The sequence below is a fragment of the Dromiciops gliroides genome, chromosome 6 (assembly GCF_019393635.1).
Source record: "Dromiciops gliroides isolate mDroGli1 chromosome 6, mDroGli1.pri, whole genome shotgun sequence".
Classification (NCBI taxonomy): domain Eukaryota; kingdom Metazoa; phylum Chordata; class Mammalia; order Microbiotheria; family Microbiotheriidae; genus Dromiciops; species Dromiciops gliroides.
The window spans coordinates 15,778,268-15,795,539 of NC_057866.1; the positions used below are offsets into that span (position 1 = coordinate 15,778,268).

The 17,272-nt window shown below is 39.6% G+C and overlaps 2 protein-coding genes across 2 annotated transcripts; both read right to left on the reverse strand.

The window, feature by feature from the left end:
* Window positions 1–4,882: 4,882 nt before the first annotated feature.
* LOC122732619 (olfactory receptor 4D6-like) lies at window positions 4,883–5,818 on the reverse strand. The gene has a single exon (XM_043972887.1). It carries the CDS (start codon window positions 5,816–5,818, stop codon window positions 4,883–4,885), a length of 936 nt encoding a protein of 311 aa, XP_043828822.1.
* Window positions 5,819–15,779: 9,961 nt separating this feature from the next.
* Window positions 15,780–16,733, reverse strand: LOC122732490 (olfactory receptor 5A1). The gene has a single exon (XM_043972660.1). The coding sequence runs from the start codon at window positions 16,722–16,724 to the stop codon at window positions 15,780–15,782; it is 945 nt and encodes a 314-aa protein (XP_043828595.1). The 5' UTR covers window positions 16,725–16,733.
* Between the last annotated feature and the right edge of the window lie 539 nt (window positions 16,734–17,272).

Genomic DNA, 17,272 nt, shown 5'->3' on the forward strand with positions numbered 1-17,272 from the left:
CCATAGTGAGCAATAGAGTCAGAGGGTATTGTCAAAATAAAAACAGAACTGTCTGTTCAAATATTTTCATAGCTGCATTAAATGCATTTTCAAAAACCTAGCAATAACATTAAGTAGCAATATAACTTCCCCCTGCCCATAAATTCGAGTTATGTGCTCATTTCCTTCATTTTGTTTTTTCTCATACAATTTATTTTTTAAAATCTGAATTTAACTCAATTGACACTGCTCACTCCAAGGCTATGACAAATGCCCACAGTTAGTGGGAAGAGGATATATATATGTGTGTGTGTGTGTGTGTGTGTATGCATGCATGCATGTATATATATGTGTGTGTATATAAACATAGCACATGTGGTCACAGTACCTCCATGGAGGAGCAATTTTTCCTTTGACATTTCTTAGCTTCCTGTGTCTTCTTGTGATGTCACTGTCTTCTTTTGCCTGGGTCAGGTCCCCAGTGGACTCTTTTCCCTGCTAGATTTGTATGTGGACTTCCGATATTTTCTCTTCTACTTCTCACTGCTGGTGTTGAACCCCACCTCTGATTATCTGAGCCTCTCTTTCTCCCCTTTTGATTGTTGTTACTGTTGCCACTTATGGAAATTATATACAATAAGCCTGGAAAGAGGAGCTGCAGCCAGAATGTGAAGGGCTTCAAATGACAAGTGGAAGAGCTTGCATCTAATCTTCAATGTTTTCCTATTTACTGTCTCCTTCCTTACTGACCAAGAACCATGCAGGTCTCTGTCATCCTTAAAGCAATTTTCATGTGAAGAAGCCATCCCTTCATGTTATTGTACTTTATCTTTCCTCCTAAATGCCTAAAAGAAGGCTACATGCTCACTTTTTTCATTCCTTCTCTTCCTATCCTCAGCTTTATTCTTTGTGATCTGCATTCCAATCTAGTCCCCAAACTATTCTTTCCAAGGTGCCAATAATCTCTTGCTTGTGCAATCTGATGGCCTTTTCTCTGTCCTCATCCTTCTTGTCCTCTCTGCAGACTTTGTTATGGTTAATTGTCCCCTCATTCTAGACCCTCTATCTTCACGACAGTGTTCTCTCCAATATTCCCTCTTACTTATCTGACCACTCCTTCTTAGTCATCATCCACATTCTATATGTGCCCCAGTCCAATCCAATCCAATAAACATTTGTTAAGTACATATTTTGTACAAGGCATTGCACTAAACACTGGGACTACAATTAATAAAAAGAGAAACAGTCCTTACTCTCAAGAAACTTATAGTCTAAAGGGGGAGACAACACACAAGAGGAGTCAGGAAATCAGGGGTAGGGGGAATAGGACAATAAGGGGTTCCCAGTGTGGGAGCATTTTCTGTGGAACTGAAACAAGACAAGACAAGCAGATTCAAAGGGGGGCATTTCTTATGGTTTATGTGGGATTTTCTTCTTTTCCCTCTTCATCTCCTTATTCATCTGAGTGACCAGCTACTAATTTCTTCCCATTCTCAGTACCTTCCATCTACTTTCTATAATATCTTGTATGGACCTAGTTATTTACACATACTCTCCACCAACAGAATAGAAGATCATTGAGGGCAGGAACAGGTTTTTTGCCTTTCCTTAGATACTGGGCAATTAGCACAGTGTGTGTTATATAGTGAGTGCTTAATAAATGCTTATAGACTGACTGACTGTCTGGTCTTGTCAAGCATCCTGGCTCTGTGCTGGATAGTACTTTTGTATGATTTCTAGATGTTCTCTTGACATCTAATGACTAGCTCATTCTATCCATCGCTAGAAGGAATTCCATCTTTCTCCGCCTTTTCCTTTTCTTTCTCCTCTTCCTTCACTGCTTTCTCATTTTTTCTTATTTCTCCTTTTCTTCCTCCTTTTCTATTTATATCACATTTTTTTAACCTTTTGAAGTTTTTCAACTCAAACTTTCCTTATTAGATCTTTTTTAAAATATATTTTTACTTTTTTTTTGGTGAGGCAATTGGGGTTAAGTGACTTACCTAGGGTCACACAGCTAGTAATTGTTAAGTGTCTGAGGCTGGATTTGAACTCAGATCCTCCCGAATCCAGGGCCAGTGCTCCATCCACTGCACCACCTAGCTGCCCCTTCCTTATTAGATCTTCACAACCAGTCAATCCCGATGTGGCTTTCAATTTTTAGTAATGATCAATATGTTTATTCTATAAATGAGAAAATTGAGACAGAAAGGCTAAAAGACTGGGACTCAGTTTATTCATCTGTAAATTGAGAGATTTGGACTAGACAGACTGTGAGGTCCTTTCCAGACCTAGATTTTAAGACTCTTTGATCTTATAATTGGCTCTGGTCCAGCACTGCTAAATAGAGTAATTTATTCAAAGTTCACAAAGGAACTTAAAGACTAATACAAGACTTTAATGTAGGACTTCTGTTTCTTTTCTCTACTCATTGTTTCTAGCATCTCATCCCCAACCATGTAGTGGAGATTAGAACCATGCAAATGACAGAAGAGAAGCCTTCCCTGCACTGAGATGCCTCACTGATTACCTACACAATTCTGTGATGCCAAGGATGGGTCTATGAGTGCATCCCCTAGCTTTCAGTCATCTGGATCAGATTGAGTAGCAAGGCAAGCAAAGAAAGAACAAGACTAATGGAAGGAGGAAGGAAGGAAGAGGAGTAGAAGGGAAAGGAATAAATGGAGGAAAAACAAAGGAAACAAGCAAAGAGTGAAACAAAGAAGGAAGGGAGGAGAAGAATGGAGGAAGGGAGAAAGGAAGAAAGGGAAGAATAGAAGGGGAGAGAAGAAAGGAAAGAGAAAGAAAGGAACTTTAAATATTAAGATTAATTATATGCTTTTTGCACTGGTGTGCTCATGAATATATACTTGCTATTAAGAATATGGATATTCTCCAATGGAAAGGAATCAATGTGTCTGTATTTAATACAAGATAACACTAATGCTTACAATTTCTCTCTATATAAACTTAGGTGAAACATTCTAGATTTGAATTTGAATATTAACAAATATTTTTAACATTAGTCTAAAAATGAGAATCAATATAGAGTTCAGTGAAGTGAATTGATTATTCATGCTATTTATTCATATGCCATCTATATCTTCCATTAAAATCCTTCTTTTCATTGTGACTAGAGGAGACTCTGGGTCCTCAAAGACTCTGTTAGTAAAGTACAAGGTCTGGCAGGTCCTACCAAATTAGAAAGGCTCATCTGAGTATGGCCCCAGTGGTAGAGTGCCACCAGAATATCTACCTAGCTAAGTTTGGAGATGGGGAGAGTAAGGTGGTACAGTGAATATAGCACTGTGCCTGTCATTGGGATGATCTGAGTTCAAATATGACTTCAGACACCTACTAGCTGTCTGACCCTGGGCAAATCACTTAACCCCTGCCTGCATAAAACTGGAGAAGGAAATTGCAAACCACTTCAATATCTTTGCCAAGAAAACTCCATGGACATTTGGTCCACCGAGTCACAAAGAGTTGGACATAACTAAACAACAACAACAACAAAAGTTGGAGATGCACACTTTCAGGAGATTATCCAGGTGGGTAAAGAGTTTTCTTTATTGAATACATATATATACTGAACATATTTCATCCATCCATTCATTCATTCATTCATCCTGTGAGGACCAGGGTGCCACCCCCTGCTGAGAAAGACATTATGAGAACCAGGGCAACGCCCCCCTGAAAAAAAAGCATGTAACTTGGGGTCTGGAAGCTGCCTGGCTTCTGGAAGTTACTGCCTATAAGTCATGTCAATCAATTGACCAGCCAATTGTCTTGGAACTCTGTATGGGTACTGCCCCTCTTCCAGTCCTGCAGAGAACTTCCACTAGAAGCTGCTGAGATTCAGGCTCTTTTCGTTTAGGAATTGACTGTTGGTGGCAAGGAAAATAGGCAAAGTAGACAGATCTCTTTCTTGCTACATGTGTTCCTTTTACTAACCCCTAGTATACTTTAATAAATGCTTAATGCCCAAAGACTGGTGTTAAAGCTTCTAATTTAAGGCAACCACACATTAGATTTTTAAACATCACAATCCATGTATTTATTTATTTGTGCATCTATGCTTCCATTTATCTGTTTCTTTGTCTAGTCATTTATTCATTCATTCATTTGTCTATTTATTTGCTCATTCATTCATTTGTCTATTTGTTCATTCATTCACCTATTTATTTGTTTATTTGTATGTTTGTTTGTTTGTTTATGGAAACATATGAAGCCATCTACCAAGGCATAGAAGGGTTACAGTCTCCATTGGTGTTATGATGAAGTCATGGTAAAATGATGAAGTCATACTTTTTTTGATATACTGAAACCTGCATGAAGATAAATGCTTGCCACCTTTTGATTATCTATGGTAATACAGAGATAGAAAGGGATATATTTGAATGTTGAGATTAAATCAATAACCAATCAATCAGCAATCAGGCAGCATTTATTAAATACCAACTGTATTTCAAGCACTGTGCTAGATACTGAGGATACAAAGAAAAAAAAAAACCAATTCCTTCCGTCAAGAAGCTTTTCTTCTATAGTGGAAAACAGCATGTAGAGATTACACTACAATCTCACCTGGGTGAGAGTCTTTGTCTTCTCTCACATCATATTTTTCAACAGAGACCCTAACAAACAGTCTGATTAACCAATTAAGAGTTCTATCTCTTTTCCTTCTTTATCTCCTTCCCATTCTCCAGGAAGTTAGAATGTTAAAGTGCTAATGCTTGAGTAATGGGGAGAACTAGGTGCCCTGGTCCCAAAATAGCAGTTTGAGGAAATTAAGTACATTTCAGTTAAAATCACATAGTATGTCCTCAACAAGTGGTTATTTTATAAGTGAATGCATGAATGATTTTTTGTCTTCTCAGTCTGACTCTGACTCTCTCACCATGATTTAATTACTTTCAGTAGACACAAGTCGTTTTCTCAATCTCCTCATAGCTAACTTCATTTCCTGGTTCCTCAGGGTGTAGATAATGGGATTGAGCATGGGGGTAATGACAGTATTGTTGATTGACACAGCTGTATCCATGGGCAGGGTGGTAAAGGGCCTGCAATAGATGTAAACACAGGGTACAAAGTGCAGTGTCACCACTATGATATGAGAGGTACAGGTGGAGAGGACTTTGGTTCTGCCTTCCCCTGTTTGTGCTCTAAGCATCACCAAGATAGCTGTGTAGGACCCCAGAAGCAGTAGGAACCACAGTAAGGTCACCAGGCCATTGTTGGAGATTAACAGCAACTCAAGGGCAAAAGTGTCTGAGCAAGCAAGTTTCACCACCTGAGGTACATCACAGTAGAAAGCATCCAGGACATTAGGGCCACAGAAGTGAAGGGGGAGAATCAGAATGATCTGGACGATCGAATGCAAACCACCCCCTACCCATGAAGCCAAAATCAATCCAACCCATACTTCCTTTCTCATGATGGAGACATAGTGGAGTGGCTTTGAGATTGCAAGGTATCTGTCATAAGCCATCACTGAGAGGAAAAAAATGTCTGCCCCACCAGCAAAATGGAAGAAAAATATCTGGGTCATGCATCCATTGTAAGAGATGGCTTTTCTCTCTGACAGGAGGTCCACCAAAAACTTAGGGACTGTAATGGAGGAGAAAACAATATCCAGTACGGACTTGTTCCGGAGGAGGAAGTACATAGGTGTGTGAAGTCGAGACTCACAGGTGACAGTGACCACAATGAGTACATTCCCCAGCACCATCGTTATGTACACAGCAAGGAATGCCACAAACAAGAAAGTTTCCAGCTCCTGAAACTGGGTAAGTTCCAAGAAGACAAACTCTGTCACGCTGGTATAGTTTTCTAAGTCCATGGTGTAGATAATTCTCTCCCAGGTCCACCTTAGGAGGAATCAAGTAAGAATTAGAAGATTATATTTTTATTAGGCTTTTTATAGAATTCTCTGAAGCACTAAGAATATGTTGGATGCTCAGGAAAAAAAAATACTGGGACTGATTCTCTCCTTAGCTTTGCTCTAAACCTACAGTTGTTCTCTACTGCCACGATGGGGTTTGGATAATAGCAAGAATCTTGTCAGGTAGGTAGTTGTGATTTCACTCCTTGTCTTCTATGAGAGAGTGAGATATAAGCTTTCCCTAACTAGGACACATCTTGCTTTTCAGGAAACATATGTATGGGACAACACTTAAATAGTGAAACTCAGTCAGCTTCCAAATACGTGTTCCTTTGTATCACCTTTTCAGGATGGAAAGTTCACAGACACGGGGAGCTTCCAGGGGCTAAATAAGAGACTTACACCTTCTGGATGAATTACTTTCACCTGTTTGAAGACTGCTGAGTCTTATCCTCCCCTAGCGATTTTCAGTGCCTTCGAGATGAGCAATCCTTGCTTTTTGAAGGCCATGCTAGCTGTACACTGTTCTACTAAGCTGCAAAGACTTCAAGTTATGGAAAAAACATGTATATATACAGATATATGCATATATATATATAAATATATGTAATTAAAATTTCTTCCTATATTGAGCTTAAAAATTTGTCTATGTGACATATATATCCTCCCTGCCTCTTACTAGCTTCACTTATTCATACTCAATAGACCCTGTTCTTGCACAAAAACTTACAAACAACTAACTTGAGTCCATTTATTATCCTGGTTGCCTTCCTCTATTTTCTTTTTTAATAATAAACATTTTTATTTCTAATTTTTAGTTTCAAATTTTAACCCTCCTTCCCTCCTACTCTCCTCCCTTCCAGAGTCAGTAAGCAATCAGATAGAGATTATGCATGTGCAACTATGTAAAACATGACCATATTTGTCATTTTGTACAAGAAATTTGAATAAAAGAAAAAAATGAAAGTGAAAAATAACATGTGTTCTTCTTTTATTTTCTATACGTTTTTCCAATGTCCTTCCTAAGGTAACATTTATTGGTTAGGAGGCTAATGGGAAGTATATTTTTCCCAGCTGAAAACAGGAACTAAAGGAGGTGGAAGCTATGTGATACTGAGAAAGCTGGGGAACTGAGGAGCACCAGGGCTAAATGGTTGCCAGGCTAAGGGTAGCTTGCAAGGAAAGGACACAGCTACCCTAAACTGAAAAGAATTATTATCAGTTGGAGGCTGATCTGGTTAACTGAGCCACTCTAGAGAAATGCCTGGGCAGAATTTGCTGCCAAACTATGACTAGGTGATTTTGTCCTCTCTATGCTTCCTCCTCATACCCTACTTAATTTCTCCCTAGTGAACTGCTATCACTTTTTTTTTTTTTGCAGGGCAATGAGGGTTAAGTGACTTGCCCAGGGTCACACAGCTAATAAGTGTCAAGTGTCTGAGGTCGGATTTGAACTCATGTCCTCCTGAACCCAGGGCCAGTGCTCTAGCCACTGCACCACCTAGCTGCCCCCTGCTATCACTTTTAAATTTTATTTATTTATGACTGTACTTTTATAATGGGTTTCATCTACATATAAACATAACCTGATTGTAATTGTAATCTGAGCAAGTTTATAAATGAGTGGACCATGATATGAGGGAGGGACAAAAGGGACCTCTAGATGAATAGTCCTAGATTTAGCTAAGAACCCATGATGAAGATCTCTGTGTAATTCGGTTTCTGTCTCTGAGTATGAGTCAGTGATTTTTTTGGATAATAAAACTCAGGGTCAGAGAAGGGATATGACTTAGAATAATAAATATGTATTCAATTGTCTAATGTCCCACAGATAATAACTGGCAAAACTAGGATTTGAACCCAGGTAAGTTGTTTAATCACAGAGCCAAGACTCTTTCCACTAATTACATAAATCCACGTGATTACTGTAATCAACATTATTATTATACTGAGTAGACTAAATAGCAAAGGCATGGAGGGCAAACAAAACAATAATTTGTTGTTTCAGTCATGTCTGACTCTTTGTGACCCCATTTGAGGATTTTCTTTTCCAGTTCATTTTACAGAGAGGAAACTGAGGCAAAGAAGGTTAAGAGACTTGCTCAGGGTCACATAGCTAGTAAGTGTTTGGGGTCAAATTTGAAATCACTAAGGATGAGTCTTCCTGACTCTATGCCAGGTACACTGCCCACTGTGCCACCCAGCTTCCTACCAATAATATCAGCTAATATTTATATAGCACTTTCATCTTTGGAAAGCACATAACTAAATAAATGTCTGTGGCAGAATTCAAACTGGATATTCCTGACTCAAAGCTCAGCATTAGCCATTGTGCCACCTAGCTGCCTTTATACCAAAAGTCCAACTTTAGCAATAATCATAACAGACACTTAAATGTTTTAATGATTGCCAAGCACTTTATTATCCATTATGTAGTTTGAGTCTTACAACAACTCTGTGAAGTTGGTAGTTCAGGTAATTCAAGCCCATTTCACAGAAGAGAAAAAAGATGAAGAGAATTTAGGTGACCCATTCATGGACATCAGAGCAAGAATATAAACTCAGCTCTTTTTAGCTTCCATTTTCAGCACAATCTCAACCACATCAAGTATTCAGACACTATTGCACCCAATGTCACTCAAAATCTCCTCAATACCACATGATTTTTTGGGGGGGGCAATGAGGGTTAAGTGACTTGCCCAGGGTCACATAGCTAGTAAGTGCCAAGTGTCTGAGACCTGATTTGAACTCAGGTCCTCCTGAATCCAGGGCCAGTGATTTATCCCCTGTTCCACCTAGCTGCCCCCACCATATGATTGTTCTTAACTTAAGCAGTATTTAATTGGCTTAATTTCTGGCATAGATTGTAGATCAGAGTTCTAGATCCAGGTAGCAACTTGCCAGTCATCTAGTCCAACTCTGTTATTTTACCAATGAGGAAACTAAGACACATGTTGCTTAAGTGACTTGTCCAATGTCACAAAAATAATAAGCAATGGTTGGTGGCCTCAGATTAAACTCTTCATCTCTCTCTGTTCATTATTTTTTCTAACTGTACCACATTGCCTCCCTAATGATCTGACCACTCCTGGGCTTTTGCTATAATGGACTCTGCTTTTCCATAGAGAAGACAGACTGTGCTTCCATGACCAACAGGCTTGCATAGCTTTCCTGAACAGAGGCTTTTATCTCTACCTCACCAAGCCTCAGTTGTCTTATATATAGAATGAAGGTATTGGCCTAGATGAGCTCTGAGTTTCCTTTGAGCTCTAAATCAAGGAGCTAAAAAACCTGCCTTATCTGCCAGAGTTTGGTGTTGGTCCTTTTATCATCTGAATCACCTTCCTCAGAATCCACCCCACTTTGACAATGCCCTTTATTATACACGAAGCCCACAACTGAAAATAGGACTTCATATAAGAGCACCAGGAAAGGGAAGAGAATGGATTTGGAGTCAGGGTACCTGAATTTGATCTTTGATTCTTCTACTTAGCATCTGTGTGACCTTGGGCAAGTCTAACATTTATGGGTTTCAGGGTCCTACATCTGTAAGATGAAAGGTTAGACACCAGATGCCTTCCAAGGATCCATCCAGCTCTAAACTGATGATACTTGAGGTTCTGAGGCAGTATATGACATTGTGAATTAGCCTCAATTATTAGGAACATTTTGTTGTTCTTGTTGTTGCTTGCTGTTGTTTTATATGCCAGACCAAAGTTGACTTCCTTGTAGCTTACATCAATTGAGTCTAGTTCTATATTATAGGGCCAAGCAGAACAAGCCTTAATCCTCCTTTCCTATGACAACCCTTCAGTTACCTGTCAACAGCCACCATGTTTCTCATAAGTCTTCTTTTTCTTCTCCAGGCTGAAGATTCCTGCAGTACTGTTGTACCTTCACCTCAAACCACTCCCACAGTCAGTATGGTGGAAGGAGATATACAGATACACACACACACACACACACACACACACACAAATACTACATACATACATACATACACACATACATACATATATATATGTATATATATATGTGTGTGTGTGTGTGTGTGTGTATATATATATATATATATATATATATATATGCTCAGCAAAGCCTCAGGTTCAAATCCAGACTTTGACACTTTCTTGTTGGTTAATTCTGGCTGTCATCAGATCATAGATTTAGAGCTGGAAGAGATCTGAGAAGCAATTGTGTCCAACCTACTTTGTAACAAGGAATACTTGGGTTCAAAAACCACCTCAAGCTATGTGACCTTGACAAATAACTTAACCTCTTTGAGAATTAATTGTCCTCATCTGTGAATGAGGGTTTATAATAATAGCACAATCTTAGAGGGTGGTTGTAAAGATGAATATAAGATTTTGTGTGTTAGGTACTTTGCAACTTTGAAGCATTATATATACATAAACTATTACTTTAGAAACATGAATTGTTATTAATTTTATAATAATTGTTCTGGCTACTCAGAGGAATAGAGTAGTAGTGTAACATCTAGGCATCCACTGTGGGCTCAGGACAGCCAATGTCCCCATCTTAAGAATGGCATAGAGTGTGTATGTGTTTCTGGACTGTGTGTAGCAGAAGCCAGATATTATTGATTAATTTCCTTATAGGGAATCCTGAACTGGTACAGGAGATTGAGAATAGCAGCATCAAGATAGAGCCTAGAAAAAAAGACATAGACTAGAATCACCAGGATTCGTTTCCTGGAAAATATAAGAGAAGCAGAAGAATAGAGTGAAAAGAGAATTGGACCCTATTTTCAATGCCATACTGCCTCAAATTCCTAGCTATGTAAAACTGGGCTCTCAATAAAACCATTTAGATAGTCAATAAAAGAATGAAAAGAGTAATAGGGTAAGAGTTAGTGTATGTAGGTTCTAGTCATGACTGTCACTAATAATGTGACATTGGGAGGCATTTCATCTTTCTGGGCATCGGTTTCCTTCCTTTCTAAAAAATGAGGAGAGAACCAGGAAAGAAACCTATATAGCCATGATATTGAGATGAAAAAATCACACAAAATGCTCAACCTAGGGCCACTTGCTCATAATGAACCTCTCCACCTACAGTTGGGATGGTCTTTGAACACCCAATTTATTGCTGAGCATTCCAACTTAGTAGACTCTGTCAGAGATTTGCTGTGTTGTCATTGCTTTTCAGAGAGCATGGTCAGCTTCAGTCATGATGAGAGATCAGAATATTTTATAAAAGGGATGTAGAAAACACCATCTATCTATCTATCTATATTGAATAAATATATATTTAAAAAAATAAAACTATTAAAAGGAAATGCAGCCCCTCTAGGAATGCTGTATTAATTCTGGAATCTCTGAGCCTTGAGCAAAGCTTGGGTTTTCAATCCTGCCAGACCACTCCCTGACCTACCTCCACATCACTGTGGTGGTGTCTCCAGGACCCCCATCTTTCCTGGTCTGATGTGCTCCACCTCAGCTTGATCACAACCTAGTCTACTCCCAGGTATACAAGTCTTTGGTATAATTAGCAGGGTAGGTGACACTTTTGGACCTTGGGAAGGACATAAAGTTTTGTCTTCTTACAGGCAGCAGTAAAAAATGCATGGGGAGTCATTAAAATGTCACACACTCATACACATACATACTATTGGAAGACATCCAAAATATTATTTCTAATTAGTTAGTGTGCTTCTTAGCCTCTGTGCTCTGGGGCTTATACTCTAGAGGTAATGGCCAAGAGACTGTTGACATTGCTTAAATGGAATGTAAGCTGATACAGTTAATAGAAAATTCTTGTCTATACTAATATCACAGATTGTATCAACCTCATTATCAATGCATACATCCCTGGAAAGTATACAGCCAAGATAAGTGAACTTATCCACAGTATTCAAAACTTCTCCATTTGCTGTAAGTGAGGGTTACTGGCTAATGGAGTACCTCTGTTTTCTTGGTATTAATTATTAAACCAAAATTATCACAAGCAGCAGAGAATTAGTCCACACTTTATTGCATCTCAACTTCAGAGGCTGCATTGAGTGCACAATCATCTGTAAACAGAAAACTGTGCACAAACACTCCCTCCACTTGATCCAAGCTCTGAGTTTACAACAAATGGATTCAATGTTGCGTGACTTCTGCACAATCATATTCATTGGATTGAGTCCCTATACTGGTTTTCTCCCAAGAAAATCAGCATTTGTCTCATATCTAGTTCTCTGCAAAAAGGGAGAAGGTTCCTCGGTTACCATATTAGTATTCAGGCTAATCAGATGTTGAATATATGACAGGCTTCATTTAAGCTATTTTCTTTTGCAGGGCAATGAGGGTTAAGTGACTTGCCCAGGGTCACACAGCTAGTAAGTGTCAAGTGTCTGAGGCTGGGTTTGAACTCAGGTCCTCCTGAATCCAGGGCCGGTGCTCTATCTATTGCACCACCTAGCAGCCCCTTAAGCTAAATTTTAAAAAGGAAATGACTTACTCCATTCCATCTTGCTGCACACCAACTAAACTAGATTACTTGCTGTTCTTCATGCATGATATTTCAGCCCATATCTATACTTCTGTAGATGATCACACCTAAATATACTCTCCCATCTTACCTCTTAGATTCCCTATCTCCCTTCAAAGCTTAAATCAAGGTCATCTCTCTGTATAAAGCGTTTCCACCCACCTGTCTGTGTTTTCTTTTGAAATAGTGTGGATATAGTAGGCCTCCACCAGTGGCTGAAGACCATGGATCAGCCCCTGAAGAGCCACAGACCAAGGTGTGGCTGTGTGTTATGTCTACCCCATAAGGAGTAGCTGGAGTGTGCTCTCCAGGGTGCTGACCTGGGCAGATCAATATGGAAAACAAGCTGTTGCCCATGCAGCAGGTTTTCCCTCTCCGCGACACTGGCAGAGCCAAAGGAGAGGCAGAGCCAGTACAGTTCGGCACCAGTGCTGCTGCAGGAGTTGCCAGAGGGATATGATGTCCAAAATCCAACTGCCTAAGGGACTCCAACTCCTGATTTTTCCTCGGGGTTAACTCCCGAAGCCTTTCTCACATACGGGTATAGCCCCAAGGCAGCGGAGGTTTAAAATCAGGGTTTCCTTCCCCTAGGCGGGTTGCCTGTCAAGGCTGATGAGCCCCACCTGCCCAAAGCAACTGGTTTTAAGGCACCAGTGTCTTGCCTTCTCCCCTTCTCCTGTTAGTGGAAACAGTTCTGCCACGAGAAGGCCAGGAGTTGGGCTTCAGTTGTCAGAGGCTATTTGAGATGCACGCTATTGGAGCATTGTATAGAGAGTGGGAGCTTATCCCCACTCCCACCCTGGCATGACAACCTTTGGAACCAGTGTGGATATATTGCCTATATAAGATATGTATACATACTATTTATATGTATATGTCCTGATAGACTATAAAGTCCTTGCGGGCAGGGACTATTTGGCTTTTCTCTTGGTATTCTTGGATCTAGCAGAGTCAGGTTCTAAATACAGCAGATTTTAATGAATTTTTATTGGTTGATTGATTAATTAATTGATCCAGAAATTTTTCCAATGGGTTTGGTAGCTTTGGTTCCAGATTTTTGCTTACTCCTCTTCATCAGGGACTGGTTTGTCAGTGTATTTATTTCCCCAGAGGGACTACATGGATGTGCAGTTGTACCTCAAGATGACTGAGTCATTATCTCTGTGTACGCTGTTTCCTTTTTGGTCTTTTCTGTTCCCTACTCTTTAACTTCCTAGCCATTGGATTCATAGTTTACTTGTAATTCATATTTTATAGGCAACAACCTGTGGGATCCTGGGTAAGTCACTTTACTTTTACAATTCTCAGCTTCTTCATTCATAAAGAGAAGGAGTTTTATGAGATGTCCTTAATGATCTCCTCTAACTCTAAATCTCTGATCCTCTTTTGCAGATTAGGAAAAGGGGATAAATTATGGGTACATGATCTCATAATTGTGAGCAATTCCTCCATTGGAACATATCATAGCCTCCCTAAAGCTTCTCATTCCATGCAGTTGTTCTCCTTGTTCTCCAAATTGTCCAAATAAAAGTATCCCAACCTGCTGTATATCCTTCTCTAGTGCACTAAATATCTCAAGGCTTCCAATGCCATATTGAGGCTGTCTGTTGTTTCTGATTCTTACTACATATATAACCATCCCTCCATCTTTCCCTATCACATGCATGCTGGATGATGGCTTGCATTTCATGGACAATTTATCATTAGCATATGCTGCAGACCACTTGCTCCTACCCTACATCTTTTCATTGTTTAGTGGGTCACCTGCAATTTTCATTCTTCTCTATGCCATGATTCACAACCACATAATCTCACAAGAAAAACATTGCTGTTAAAAAGAAAGGCAGCTTTCTTTTAAAGGGAGCATACATTCGAAGCACTGTGTGGTTCATTCTTCAAAATCACTGTAATCTCATTGTTGTGGGGATTCTTTCCACAGTGGTATTTGCAATTCATTCATCCTTGCCAAGCCAGTGGATTCTTGTTCATCCAGCATGTCTGGAGTCTTTACATCAGGGGTTTTTAACCCGGAGTCCAGACAGCAATGGAATTTGTGGATAGATTTAAGGGGGTCCCTGAACTTGTTTTTAATTGATAACTATATCTCAATATAATTTCTTTTTTAATCTTATGTTTTTGTTTTGTTATAAATTATAAAATCACTATTCTGAGAGGAGGGGTGATCTATAGACATTATGAAACTTCCCAGGGGGTCCATGACATAAAGGTAAAGAAATTTATTCTAGGTGTCTATTTTCTCCTCTGAGAAATTGCACCTTTATTGGCAGGGCTGCTGGGCAGAGGGGTCTAGGACTTCTCTATCCTATTCTCCACCCACTTGCCTGTCTGATAAGGGGAGGAGCTCAGAATTTCTGGAACTGTATCTTGGTCCCAAATGTCTTAGTGATCTGAAATAGGCTACTGTCACCAGGGTCTCCTTATGAATAGGATGTTTAAATCTATTGATGGAAGAGAAATAAAATTATGAAATTGAGCAAGAACCACTGATTTGTTATGCTTGATCCCATTGCATGACTACCTTACTTCCTTTGCAGGTCTTTTTTTCTTTATTGTTTTCCCAGAAGATGTCGTTTAGGCTGCTTTCTTGTATCCTTGAACACCTTGGTAAGATTGTAGATAGAGTATTGGACTTGAAGTCAGAAAGACAACTTAAAATTTGGCCTTAGAAACTGACTATGTGAAATTAGGCAAGCCACTTAATCTACCTCAGCTTCCTTATCTGTAAAGTGGGGATTGTCATGAGGGTCAAGAGAAATTTATAAAGTGTCTTGAAAACCTATTTTTATTATGTTTCTTTTTGAATATCACAGAGCTTCCTAAATGATCCAAATGAAGTAATGATTCAGTGAAATTGATGATTATTACTTCAAAGAGTGTGGCACAAACATTCTCAAGGGAAGAAAAACCAAAGTGAATAAAGCATTCCTCTCATCTACAGTATAAAACATGGTTGGATAGATGAAAATTAGAGATGATATAGCAGGACATGTATCGTGGACAAATTTGGCAAATGGATGATAAACTGCACCCAAAATGAATAAGATTATTTTATTTTAGGAATTTATTTAGTGCTTTTAATAATCCTAATTTCTTCATGAAACAAAAGCCCATGTGTTTAAAGCCGCTATTGTTCCAGTTATACTACGTTGCTATAATTGTGGAATCCCATAATTTACAAAAAATAAAACCTCTGGGTCACTCTACACCCAAGGGAAAGACACAATGGAGAGGCTATAACATATTTCCAAAGATCAATATACACACTCTTTGAATGCTTGTCTAAAAACACATTCCCCAACATATGTGAATGGTTTTGTGCTCCCCTAGTCCAGAAAGGGCAATTAAAGATTTAGCCCCAGGTCATTTTGGGAAACAGGTTTCAACTCCCTAATATAGAAGGGCTTTATGAGAATCTTTTCTTCTCTAGGACCCTTCTCAGGGCAGCTTTGATTTCCTTGTTTCTCAGGCTGTAGATGAGGGGATTCAGCATGGGAATCACCACTGAATAGAACACAGATACAACTTTGTCCCGGCTTAGTGAGTAACTGGAGCTGGGTCGAAGATACATGAAGAGGGCAGTTCCATAGAGAAGGGTGACTACAGTTAAATGGGAGGCACAGGTGTTGAAAGCTTTGTATCTGCCTTCAGTAGAGTTGATCTTCAGGACAGCAGCAGCTATGTACCCATAGGAGATGAGGAGGATGAGGAAAGAGGTTCCCCCAACAGCGACCACCACAAGGAAATTAATCATTTGACTGAGAAAGGTGTCTGAACAGGAGAGAGCTAAGACTGGGGGGAGGTCACAAAAGAAGTGATTGATAAGGTTCGGGCCACAGAAGTGTAGTTGAAATATGGAGCTTGTTTGGATTAGGGAGCTCAAGAAACCTCCCACATAAGCTCCAGCTACCATCTTGGTACAGAGGTCCTGTGACATGATGGCTGTGTAGAGCAGTGGGTTAGAGATGGCAGCATAGCGGTCATATGCCATGGCAGCCAGGAGGCAGCACTCGGTCAAGCCTGTGCCAACAAAGAAAAAGAACTGGGTAGCACAGCCCACAAAAGAGATGGCCTTCTGTTCCTTGAAGAAGTCTGCAAGCATCTTGGGGGCAACAGAGGAAGAGTAGCAGATGTCTATGAAGGACAGGTTGCTGAGAAAGAAGTACATGGGCGTATGGAGATGGGAGTCAATCTTGATAAGGATTATAAGGCTCAGGTTCCAGGCTAAAGTCACCAGATAAATTCCCAAGAATGTCACAAAGAGGACGACCTGAAGTTCTGGATGGTCAGAGAATCCCAGGAGAAAGAAAATGGTCACTGATGTGCTATTCTTTTCCTTGGCTATGGACATGTTCCCAGGAATGACAAAAGTAGGAAGACTCCTACAACAATGATAAAGCATATGGCTGGTGTTTTCAGCATGGCATTATGGTGCTTGCTGGGGTTTATATTCTCCCAATTCCATGTAAAGTGCTGTTGGGCATCCTCTTCTGTTTTTATGATGACCTTTTCCTATTGGGCAGGGGAGAAGAAAATCACACTGATATCGCCCAAGTCTATTTGACTATAAGAAAAGCAGAGGCTCATAAGCTCAAGAGTTGGAAGTTACTGTAGAGGTGATATAATTCAACTCCATCATTTTAGAAACTTTCCAACTGAGGTCCAAACCAACCAACCTTGATGTATTTTATTCATTCAATTAATTCAAAATTGGGCACATATGGGCAAAGGGAAAATGTTTTAGGGGTTTTATTGACTGGTAAAGTTGGTGCCTGGCTTACCTTTGCTTCACTTATAATTTACAAAAAATAAAACCTTTGAGTCACTCAACACCCAAGGGAAAGACGCAATGGAGAGGCTATAACATATTTCCAAAGATCAATATACACACTCTTTGAA

Excerpts from the sequence above, each read along its gene's own strand:
- LOC122732619 (XM_043972887.1), bottom strand. The coding sequence starts at position 5,818 with ATGGACTTAGAAAACTATACCAGCGTGACAGAGTTTGTCTTCTTGGAA.
- LOC122732490 (XM_043972660.1), bottom strand. The coding sequence starts at position 16,724 with ATGTCCATAGCCAAGGAAAAGAATAGCACATCAGTGACCATTTTCTTT.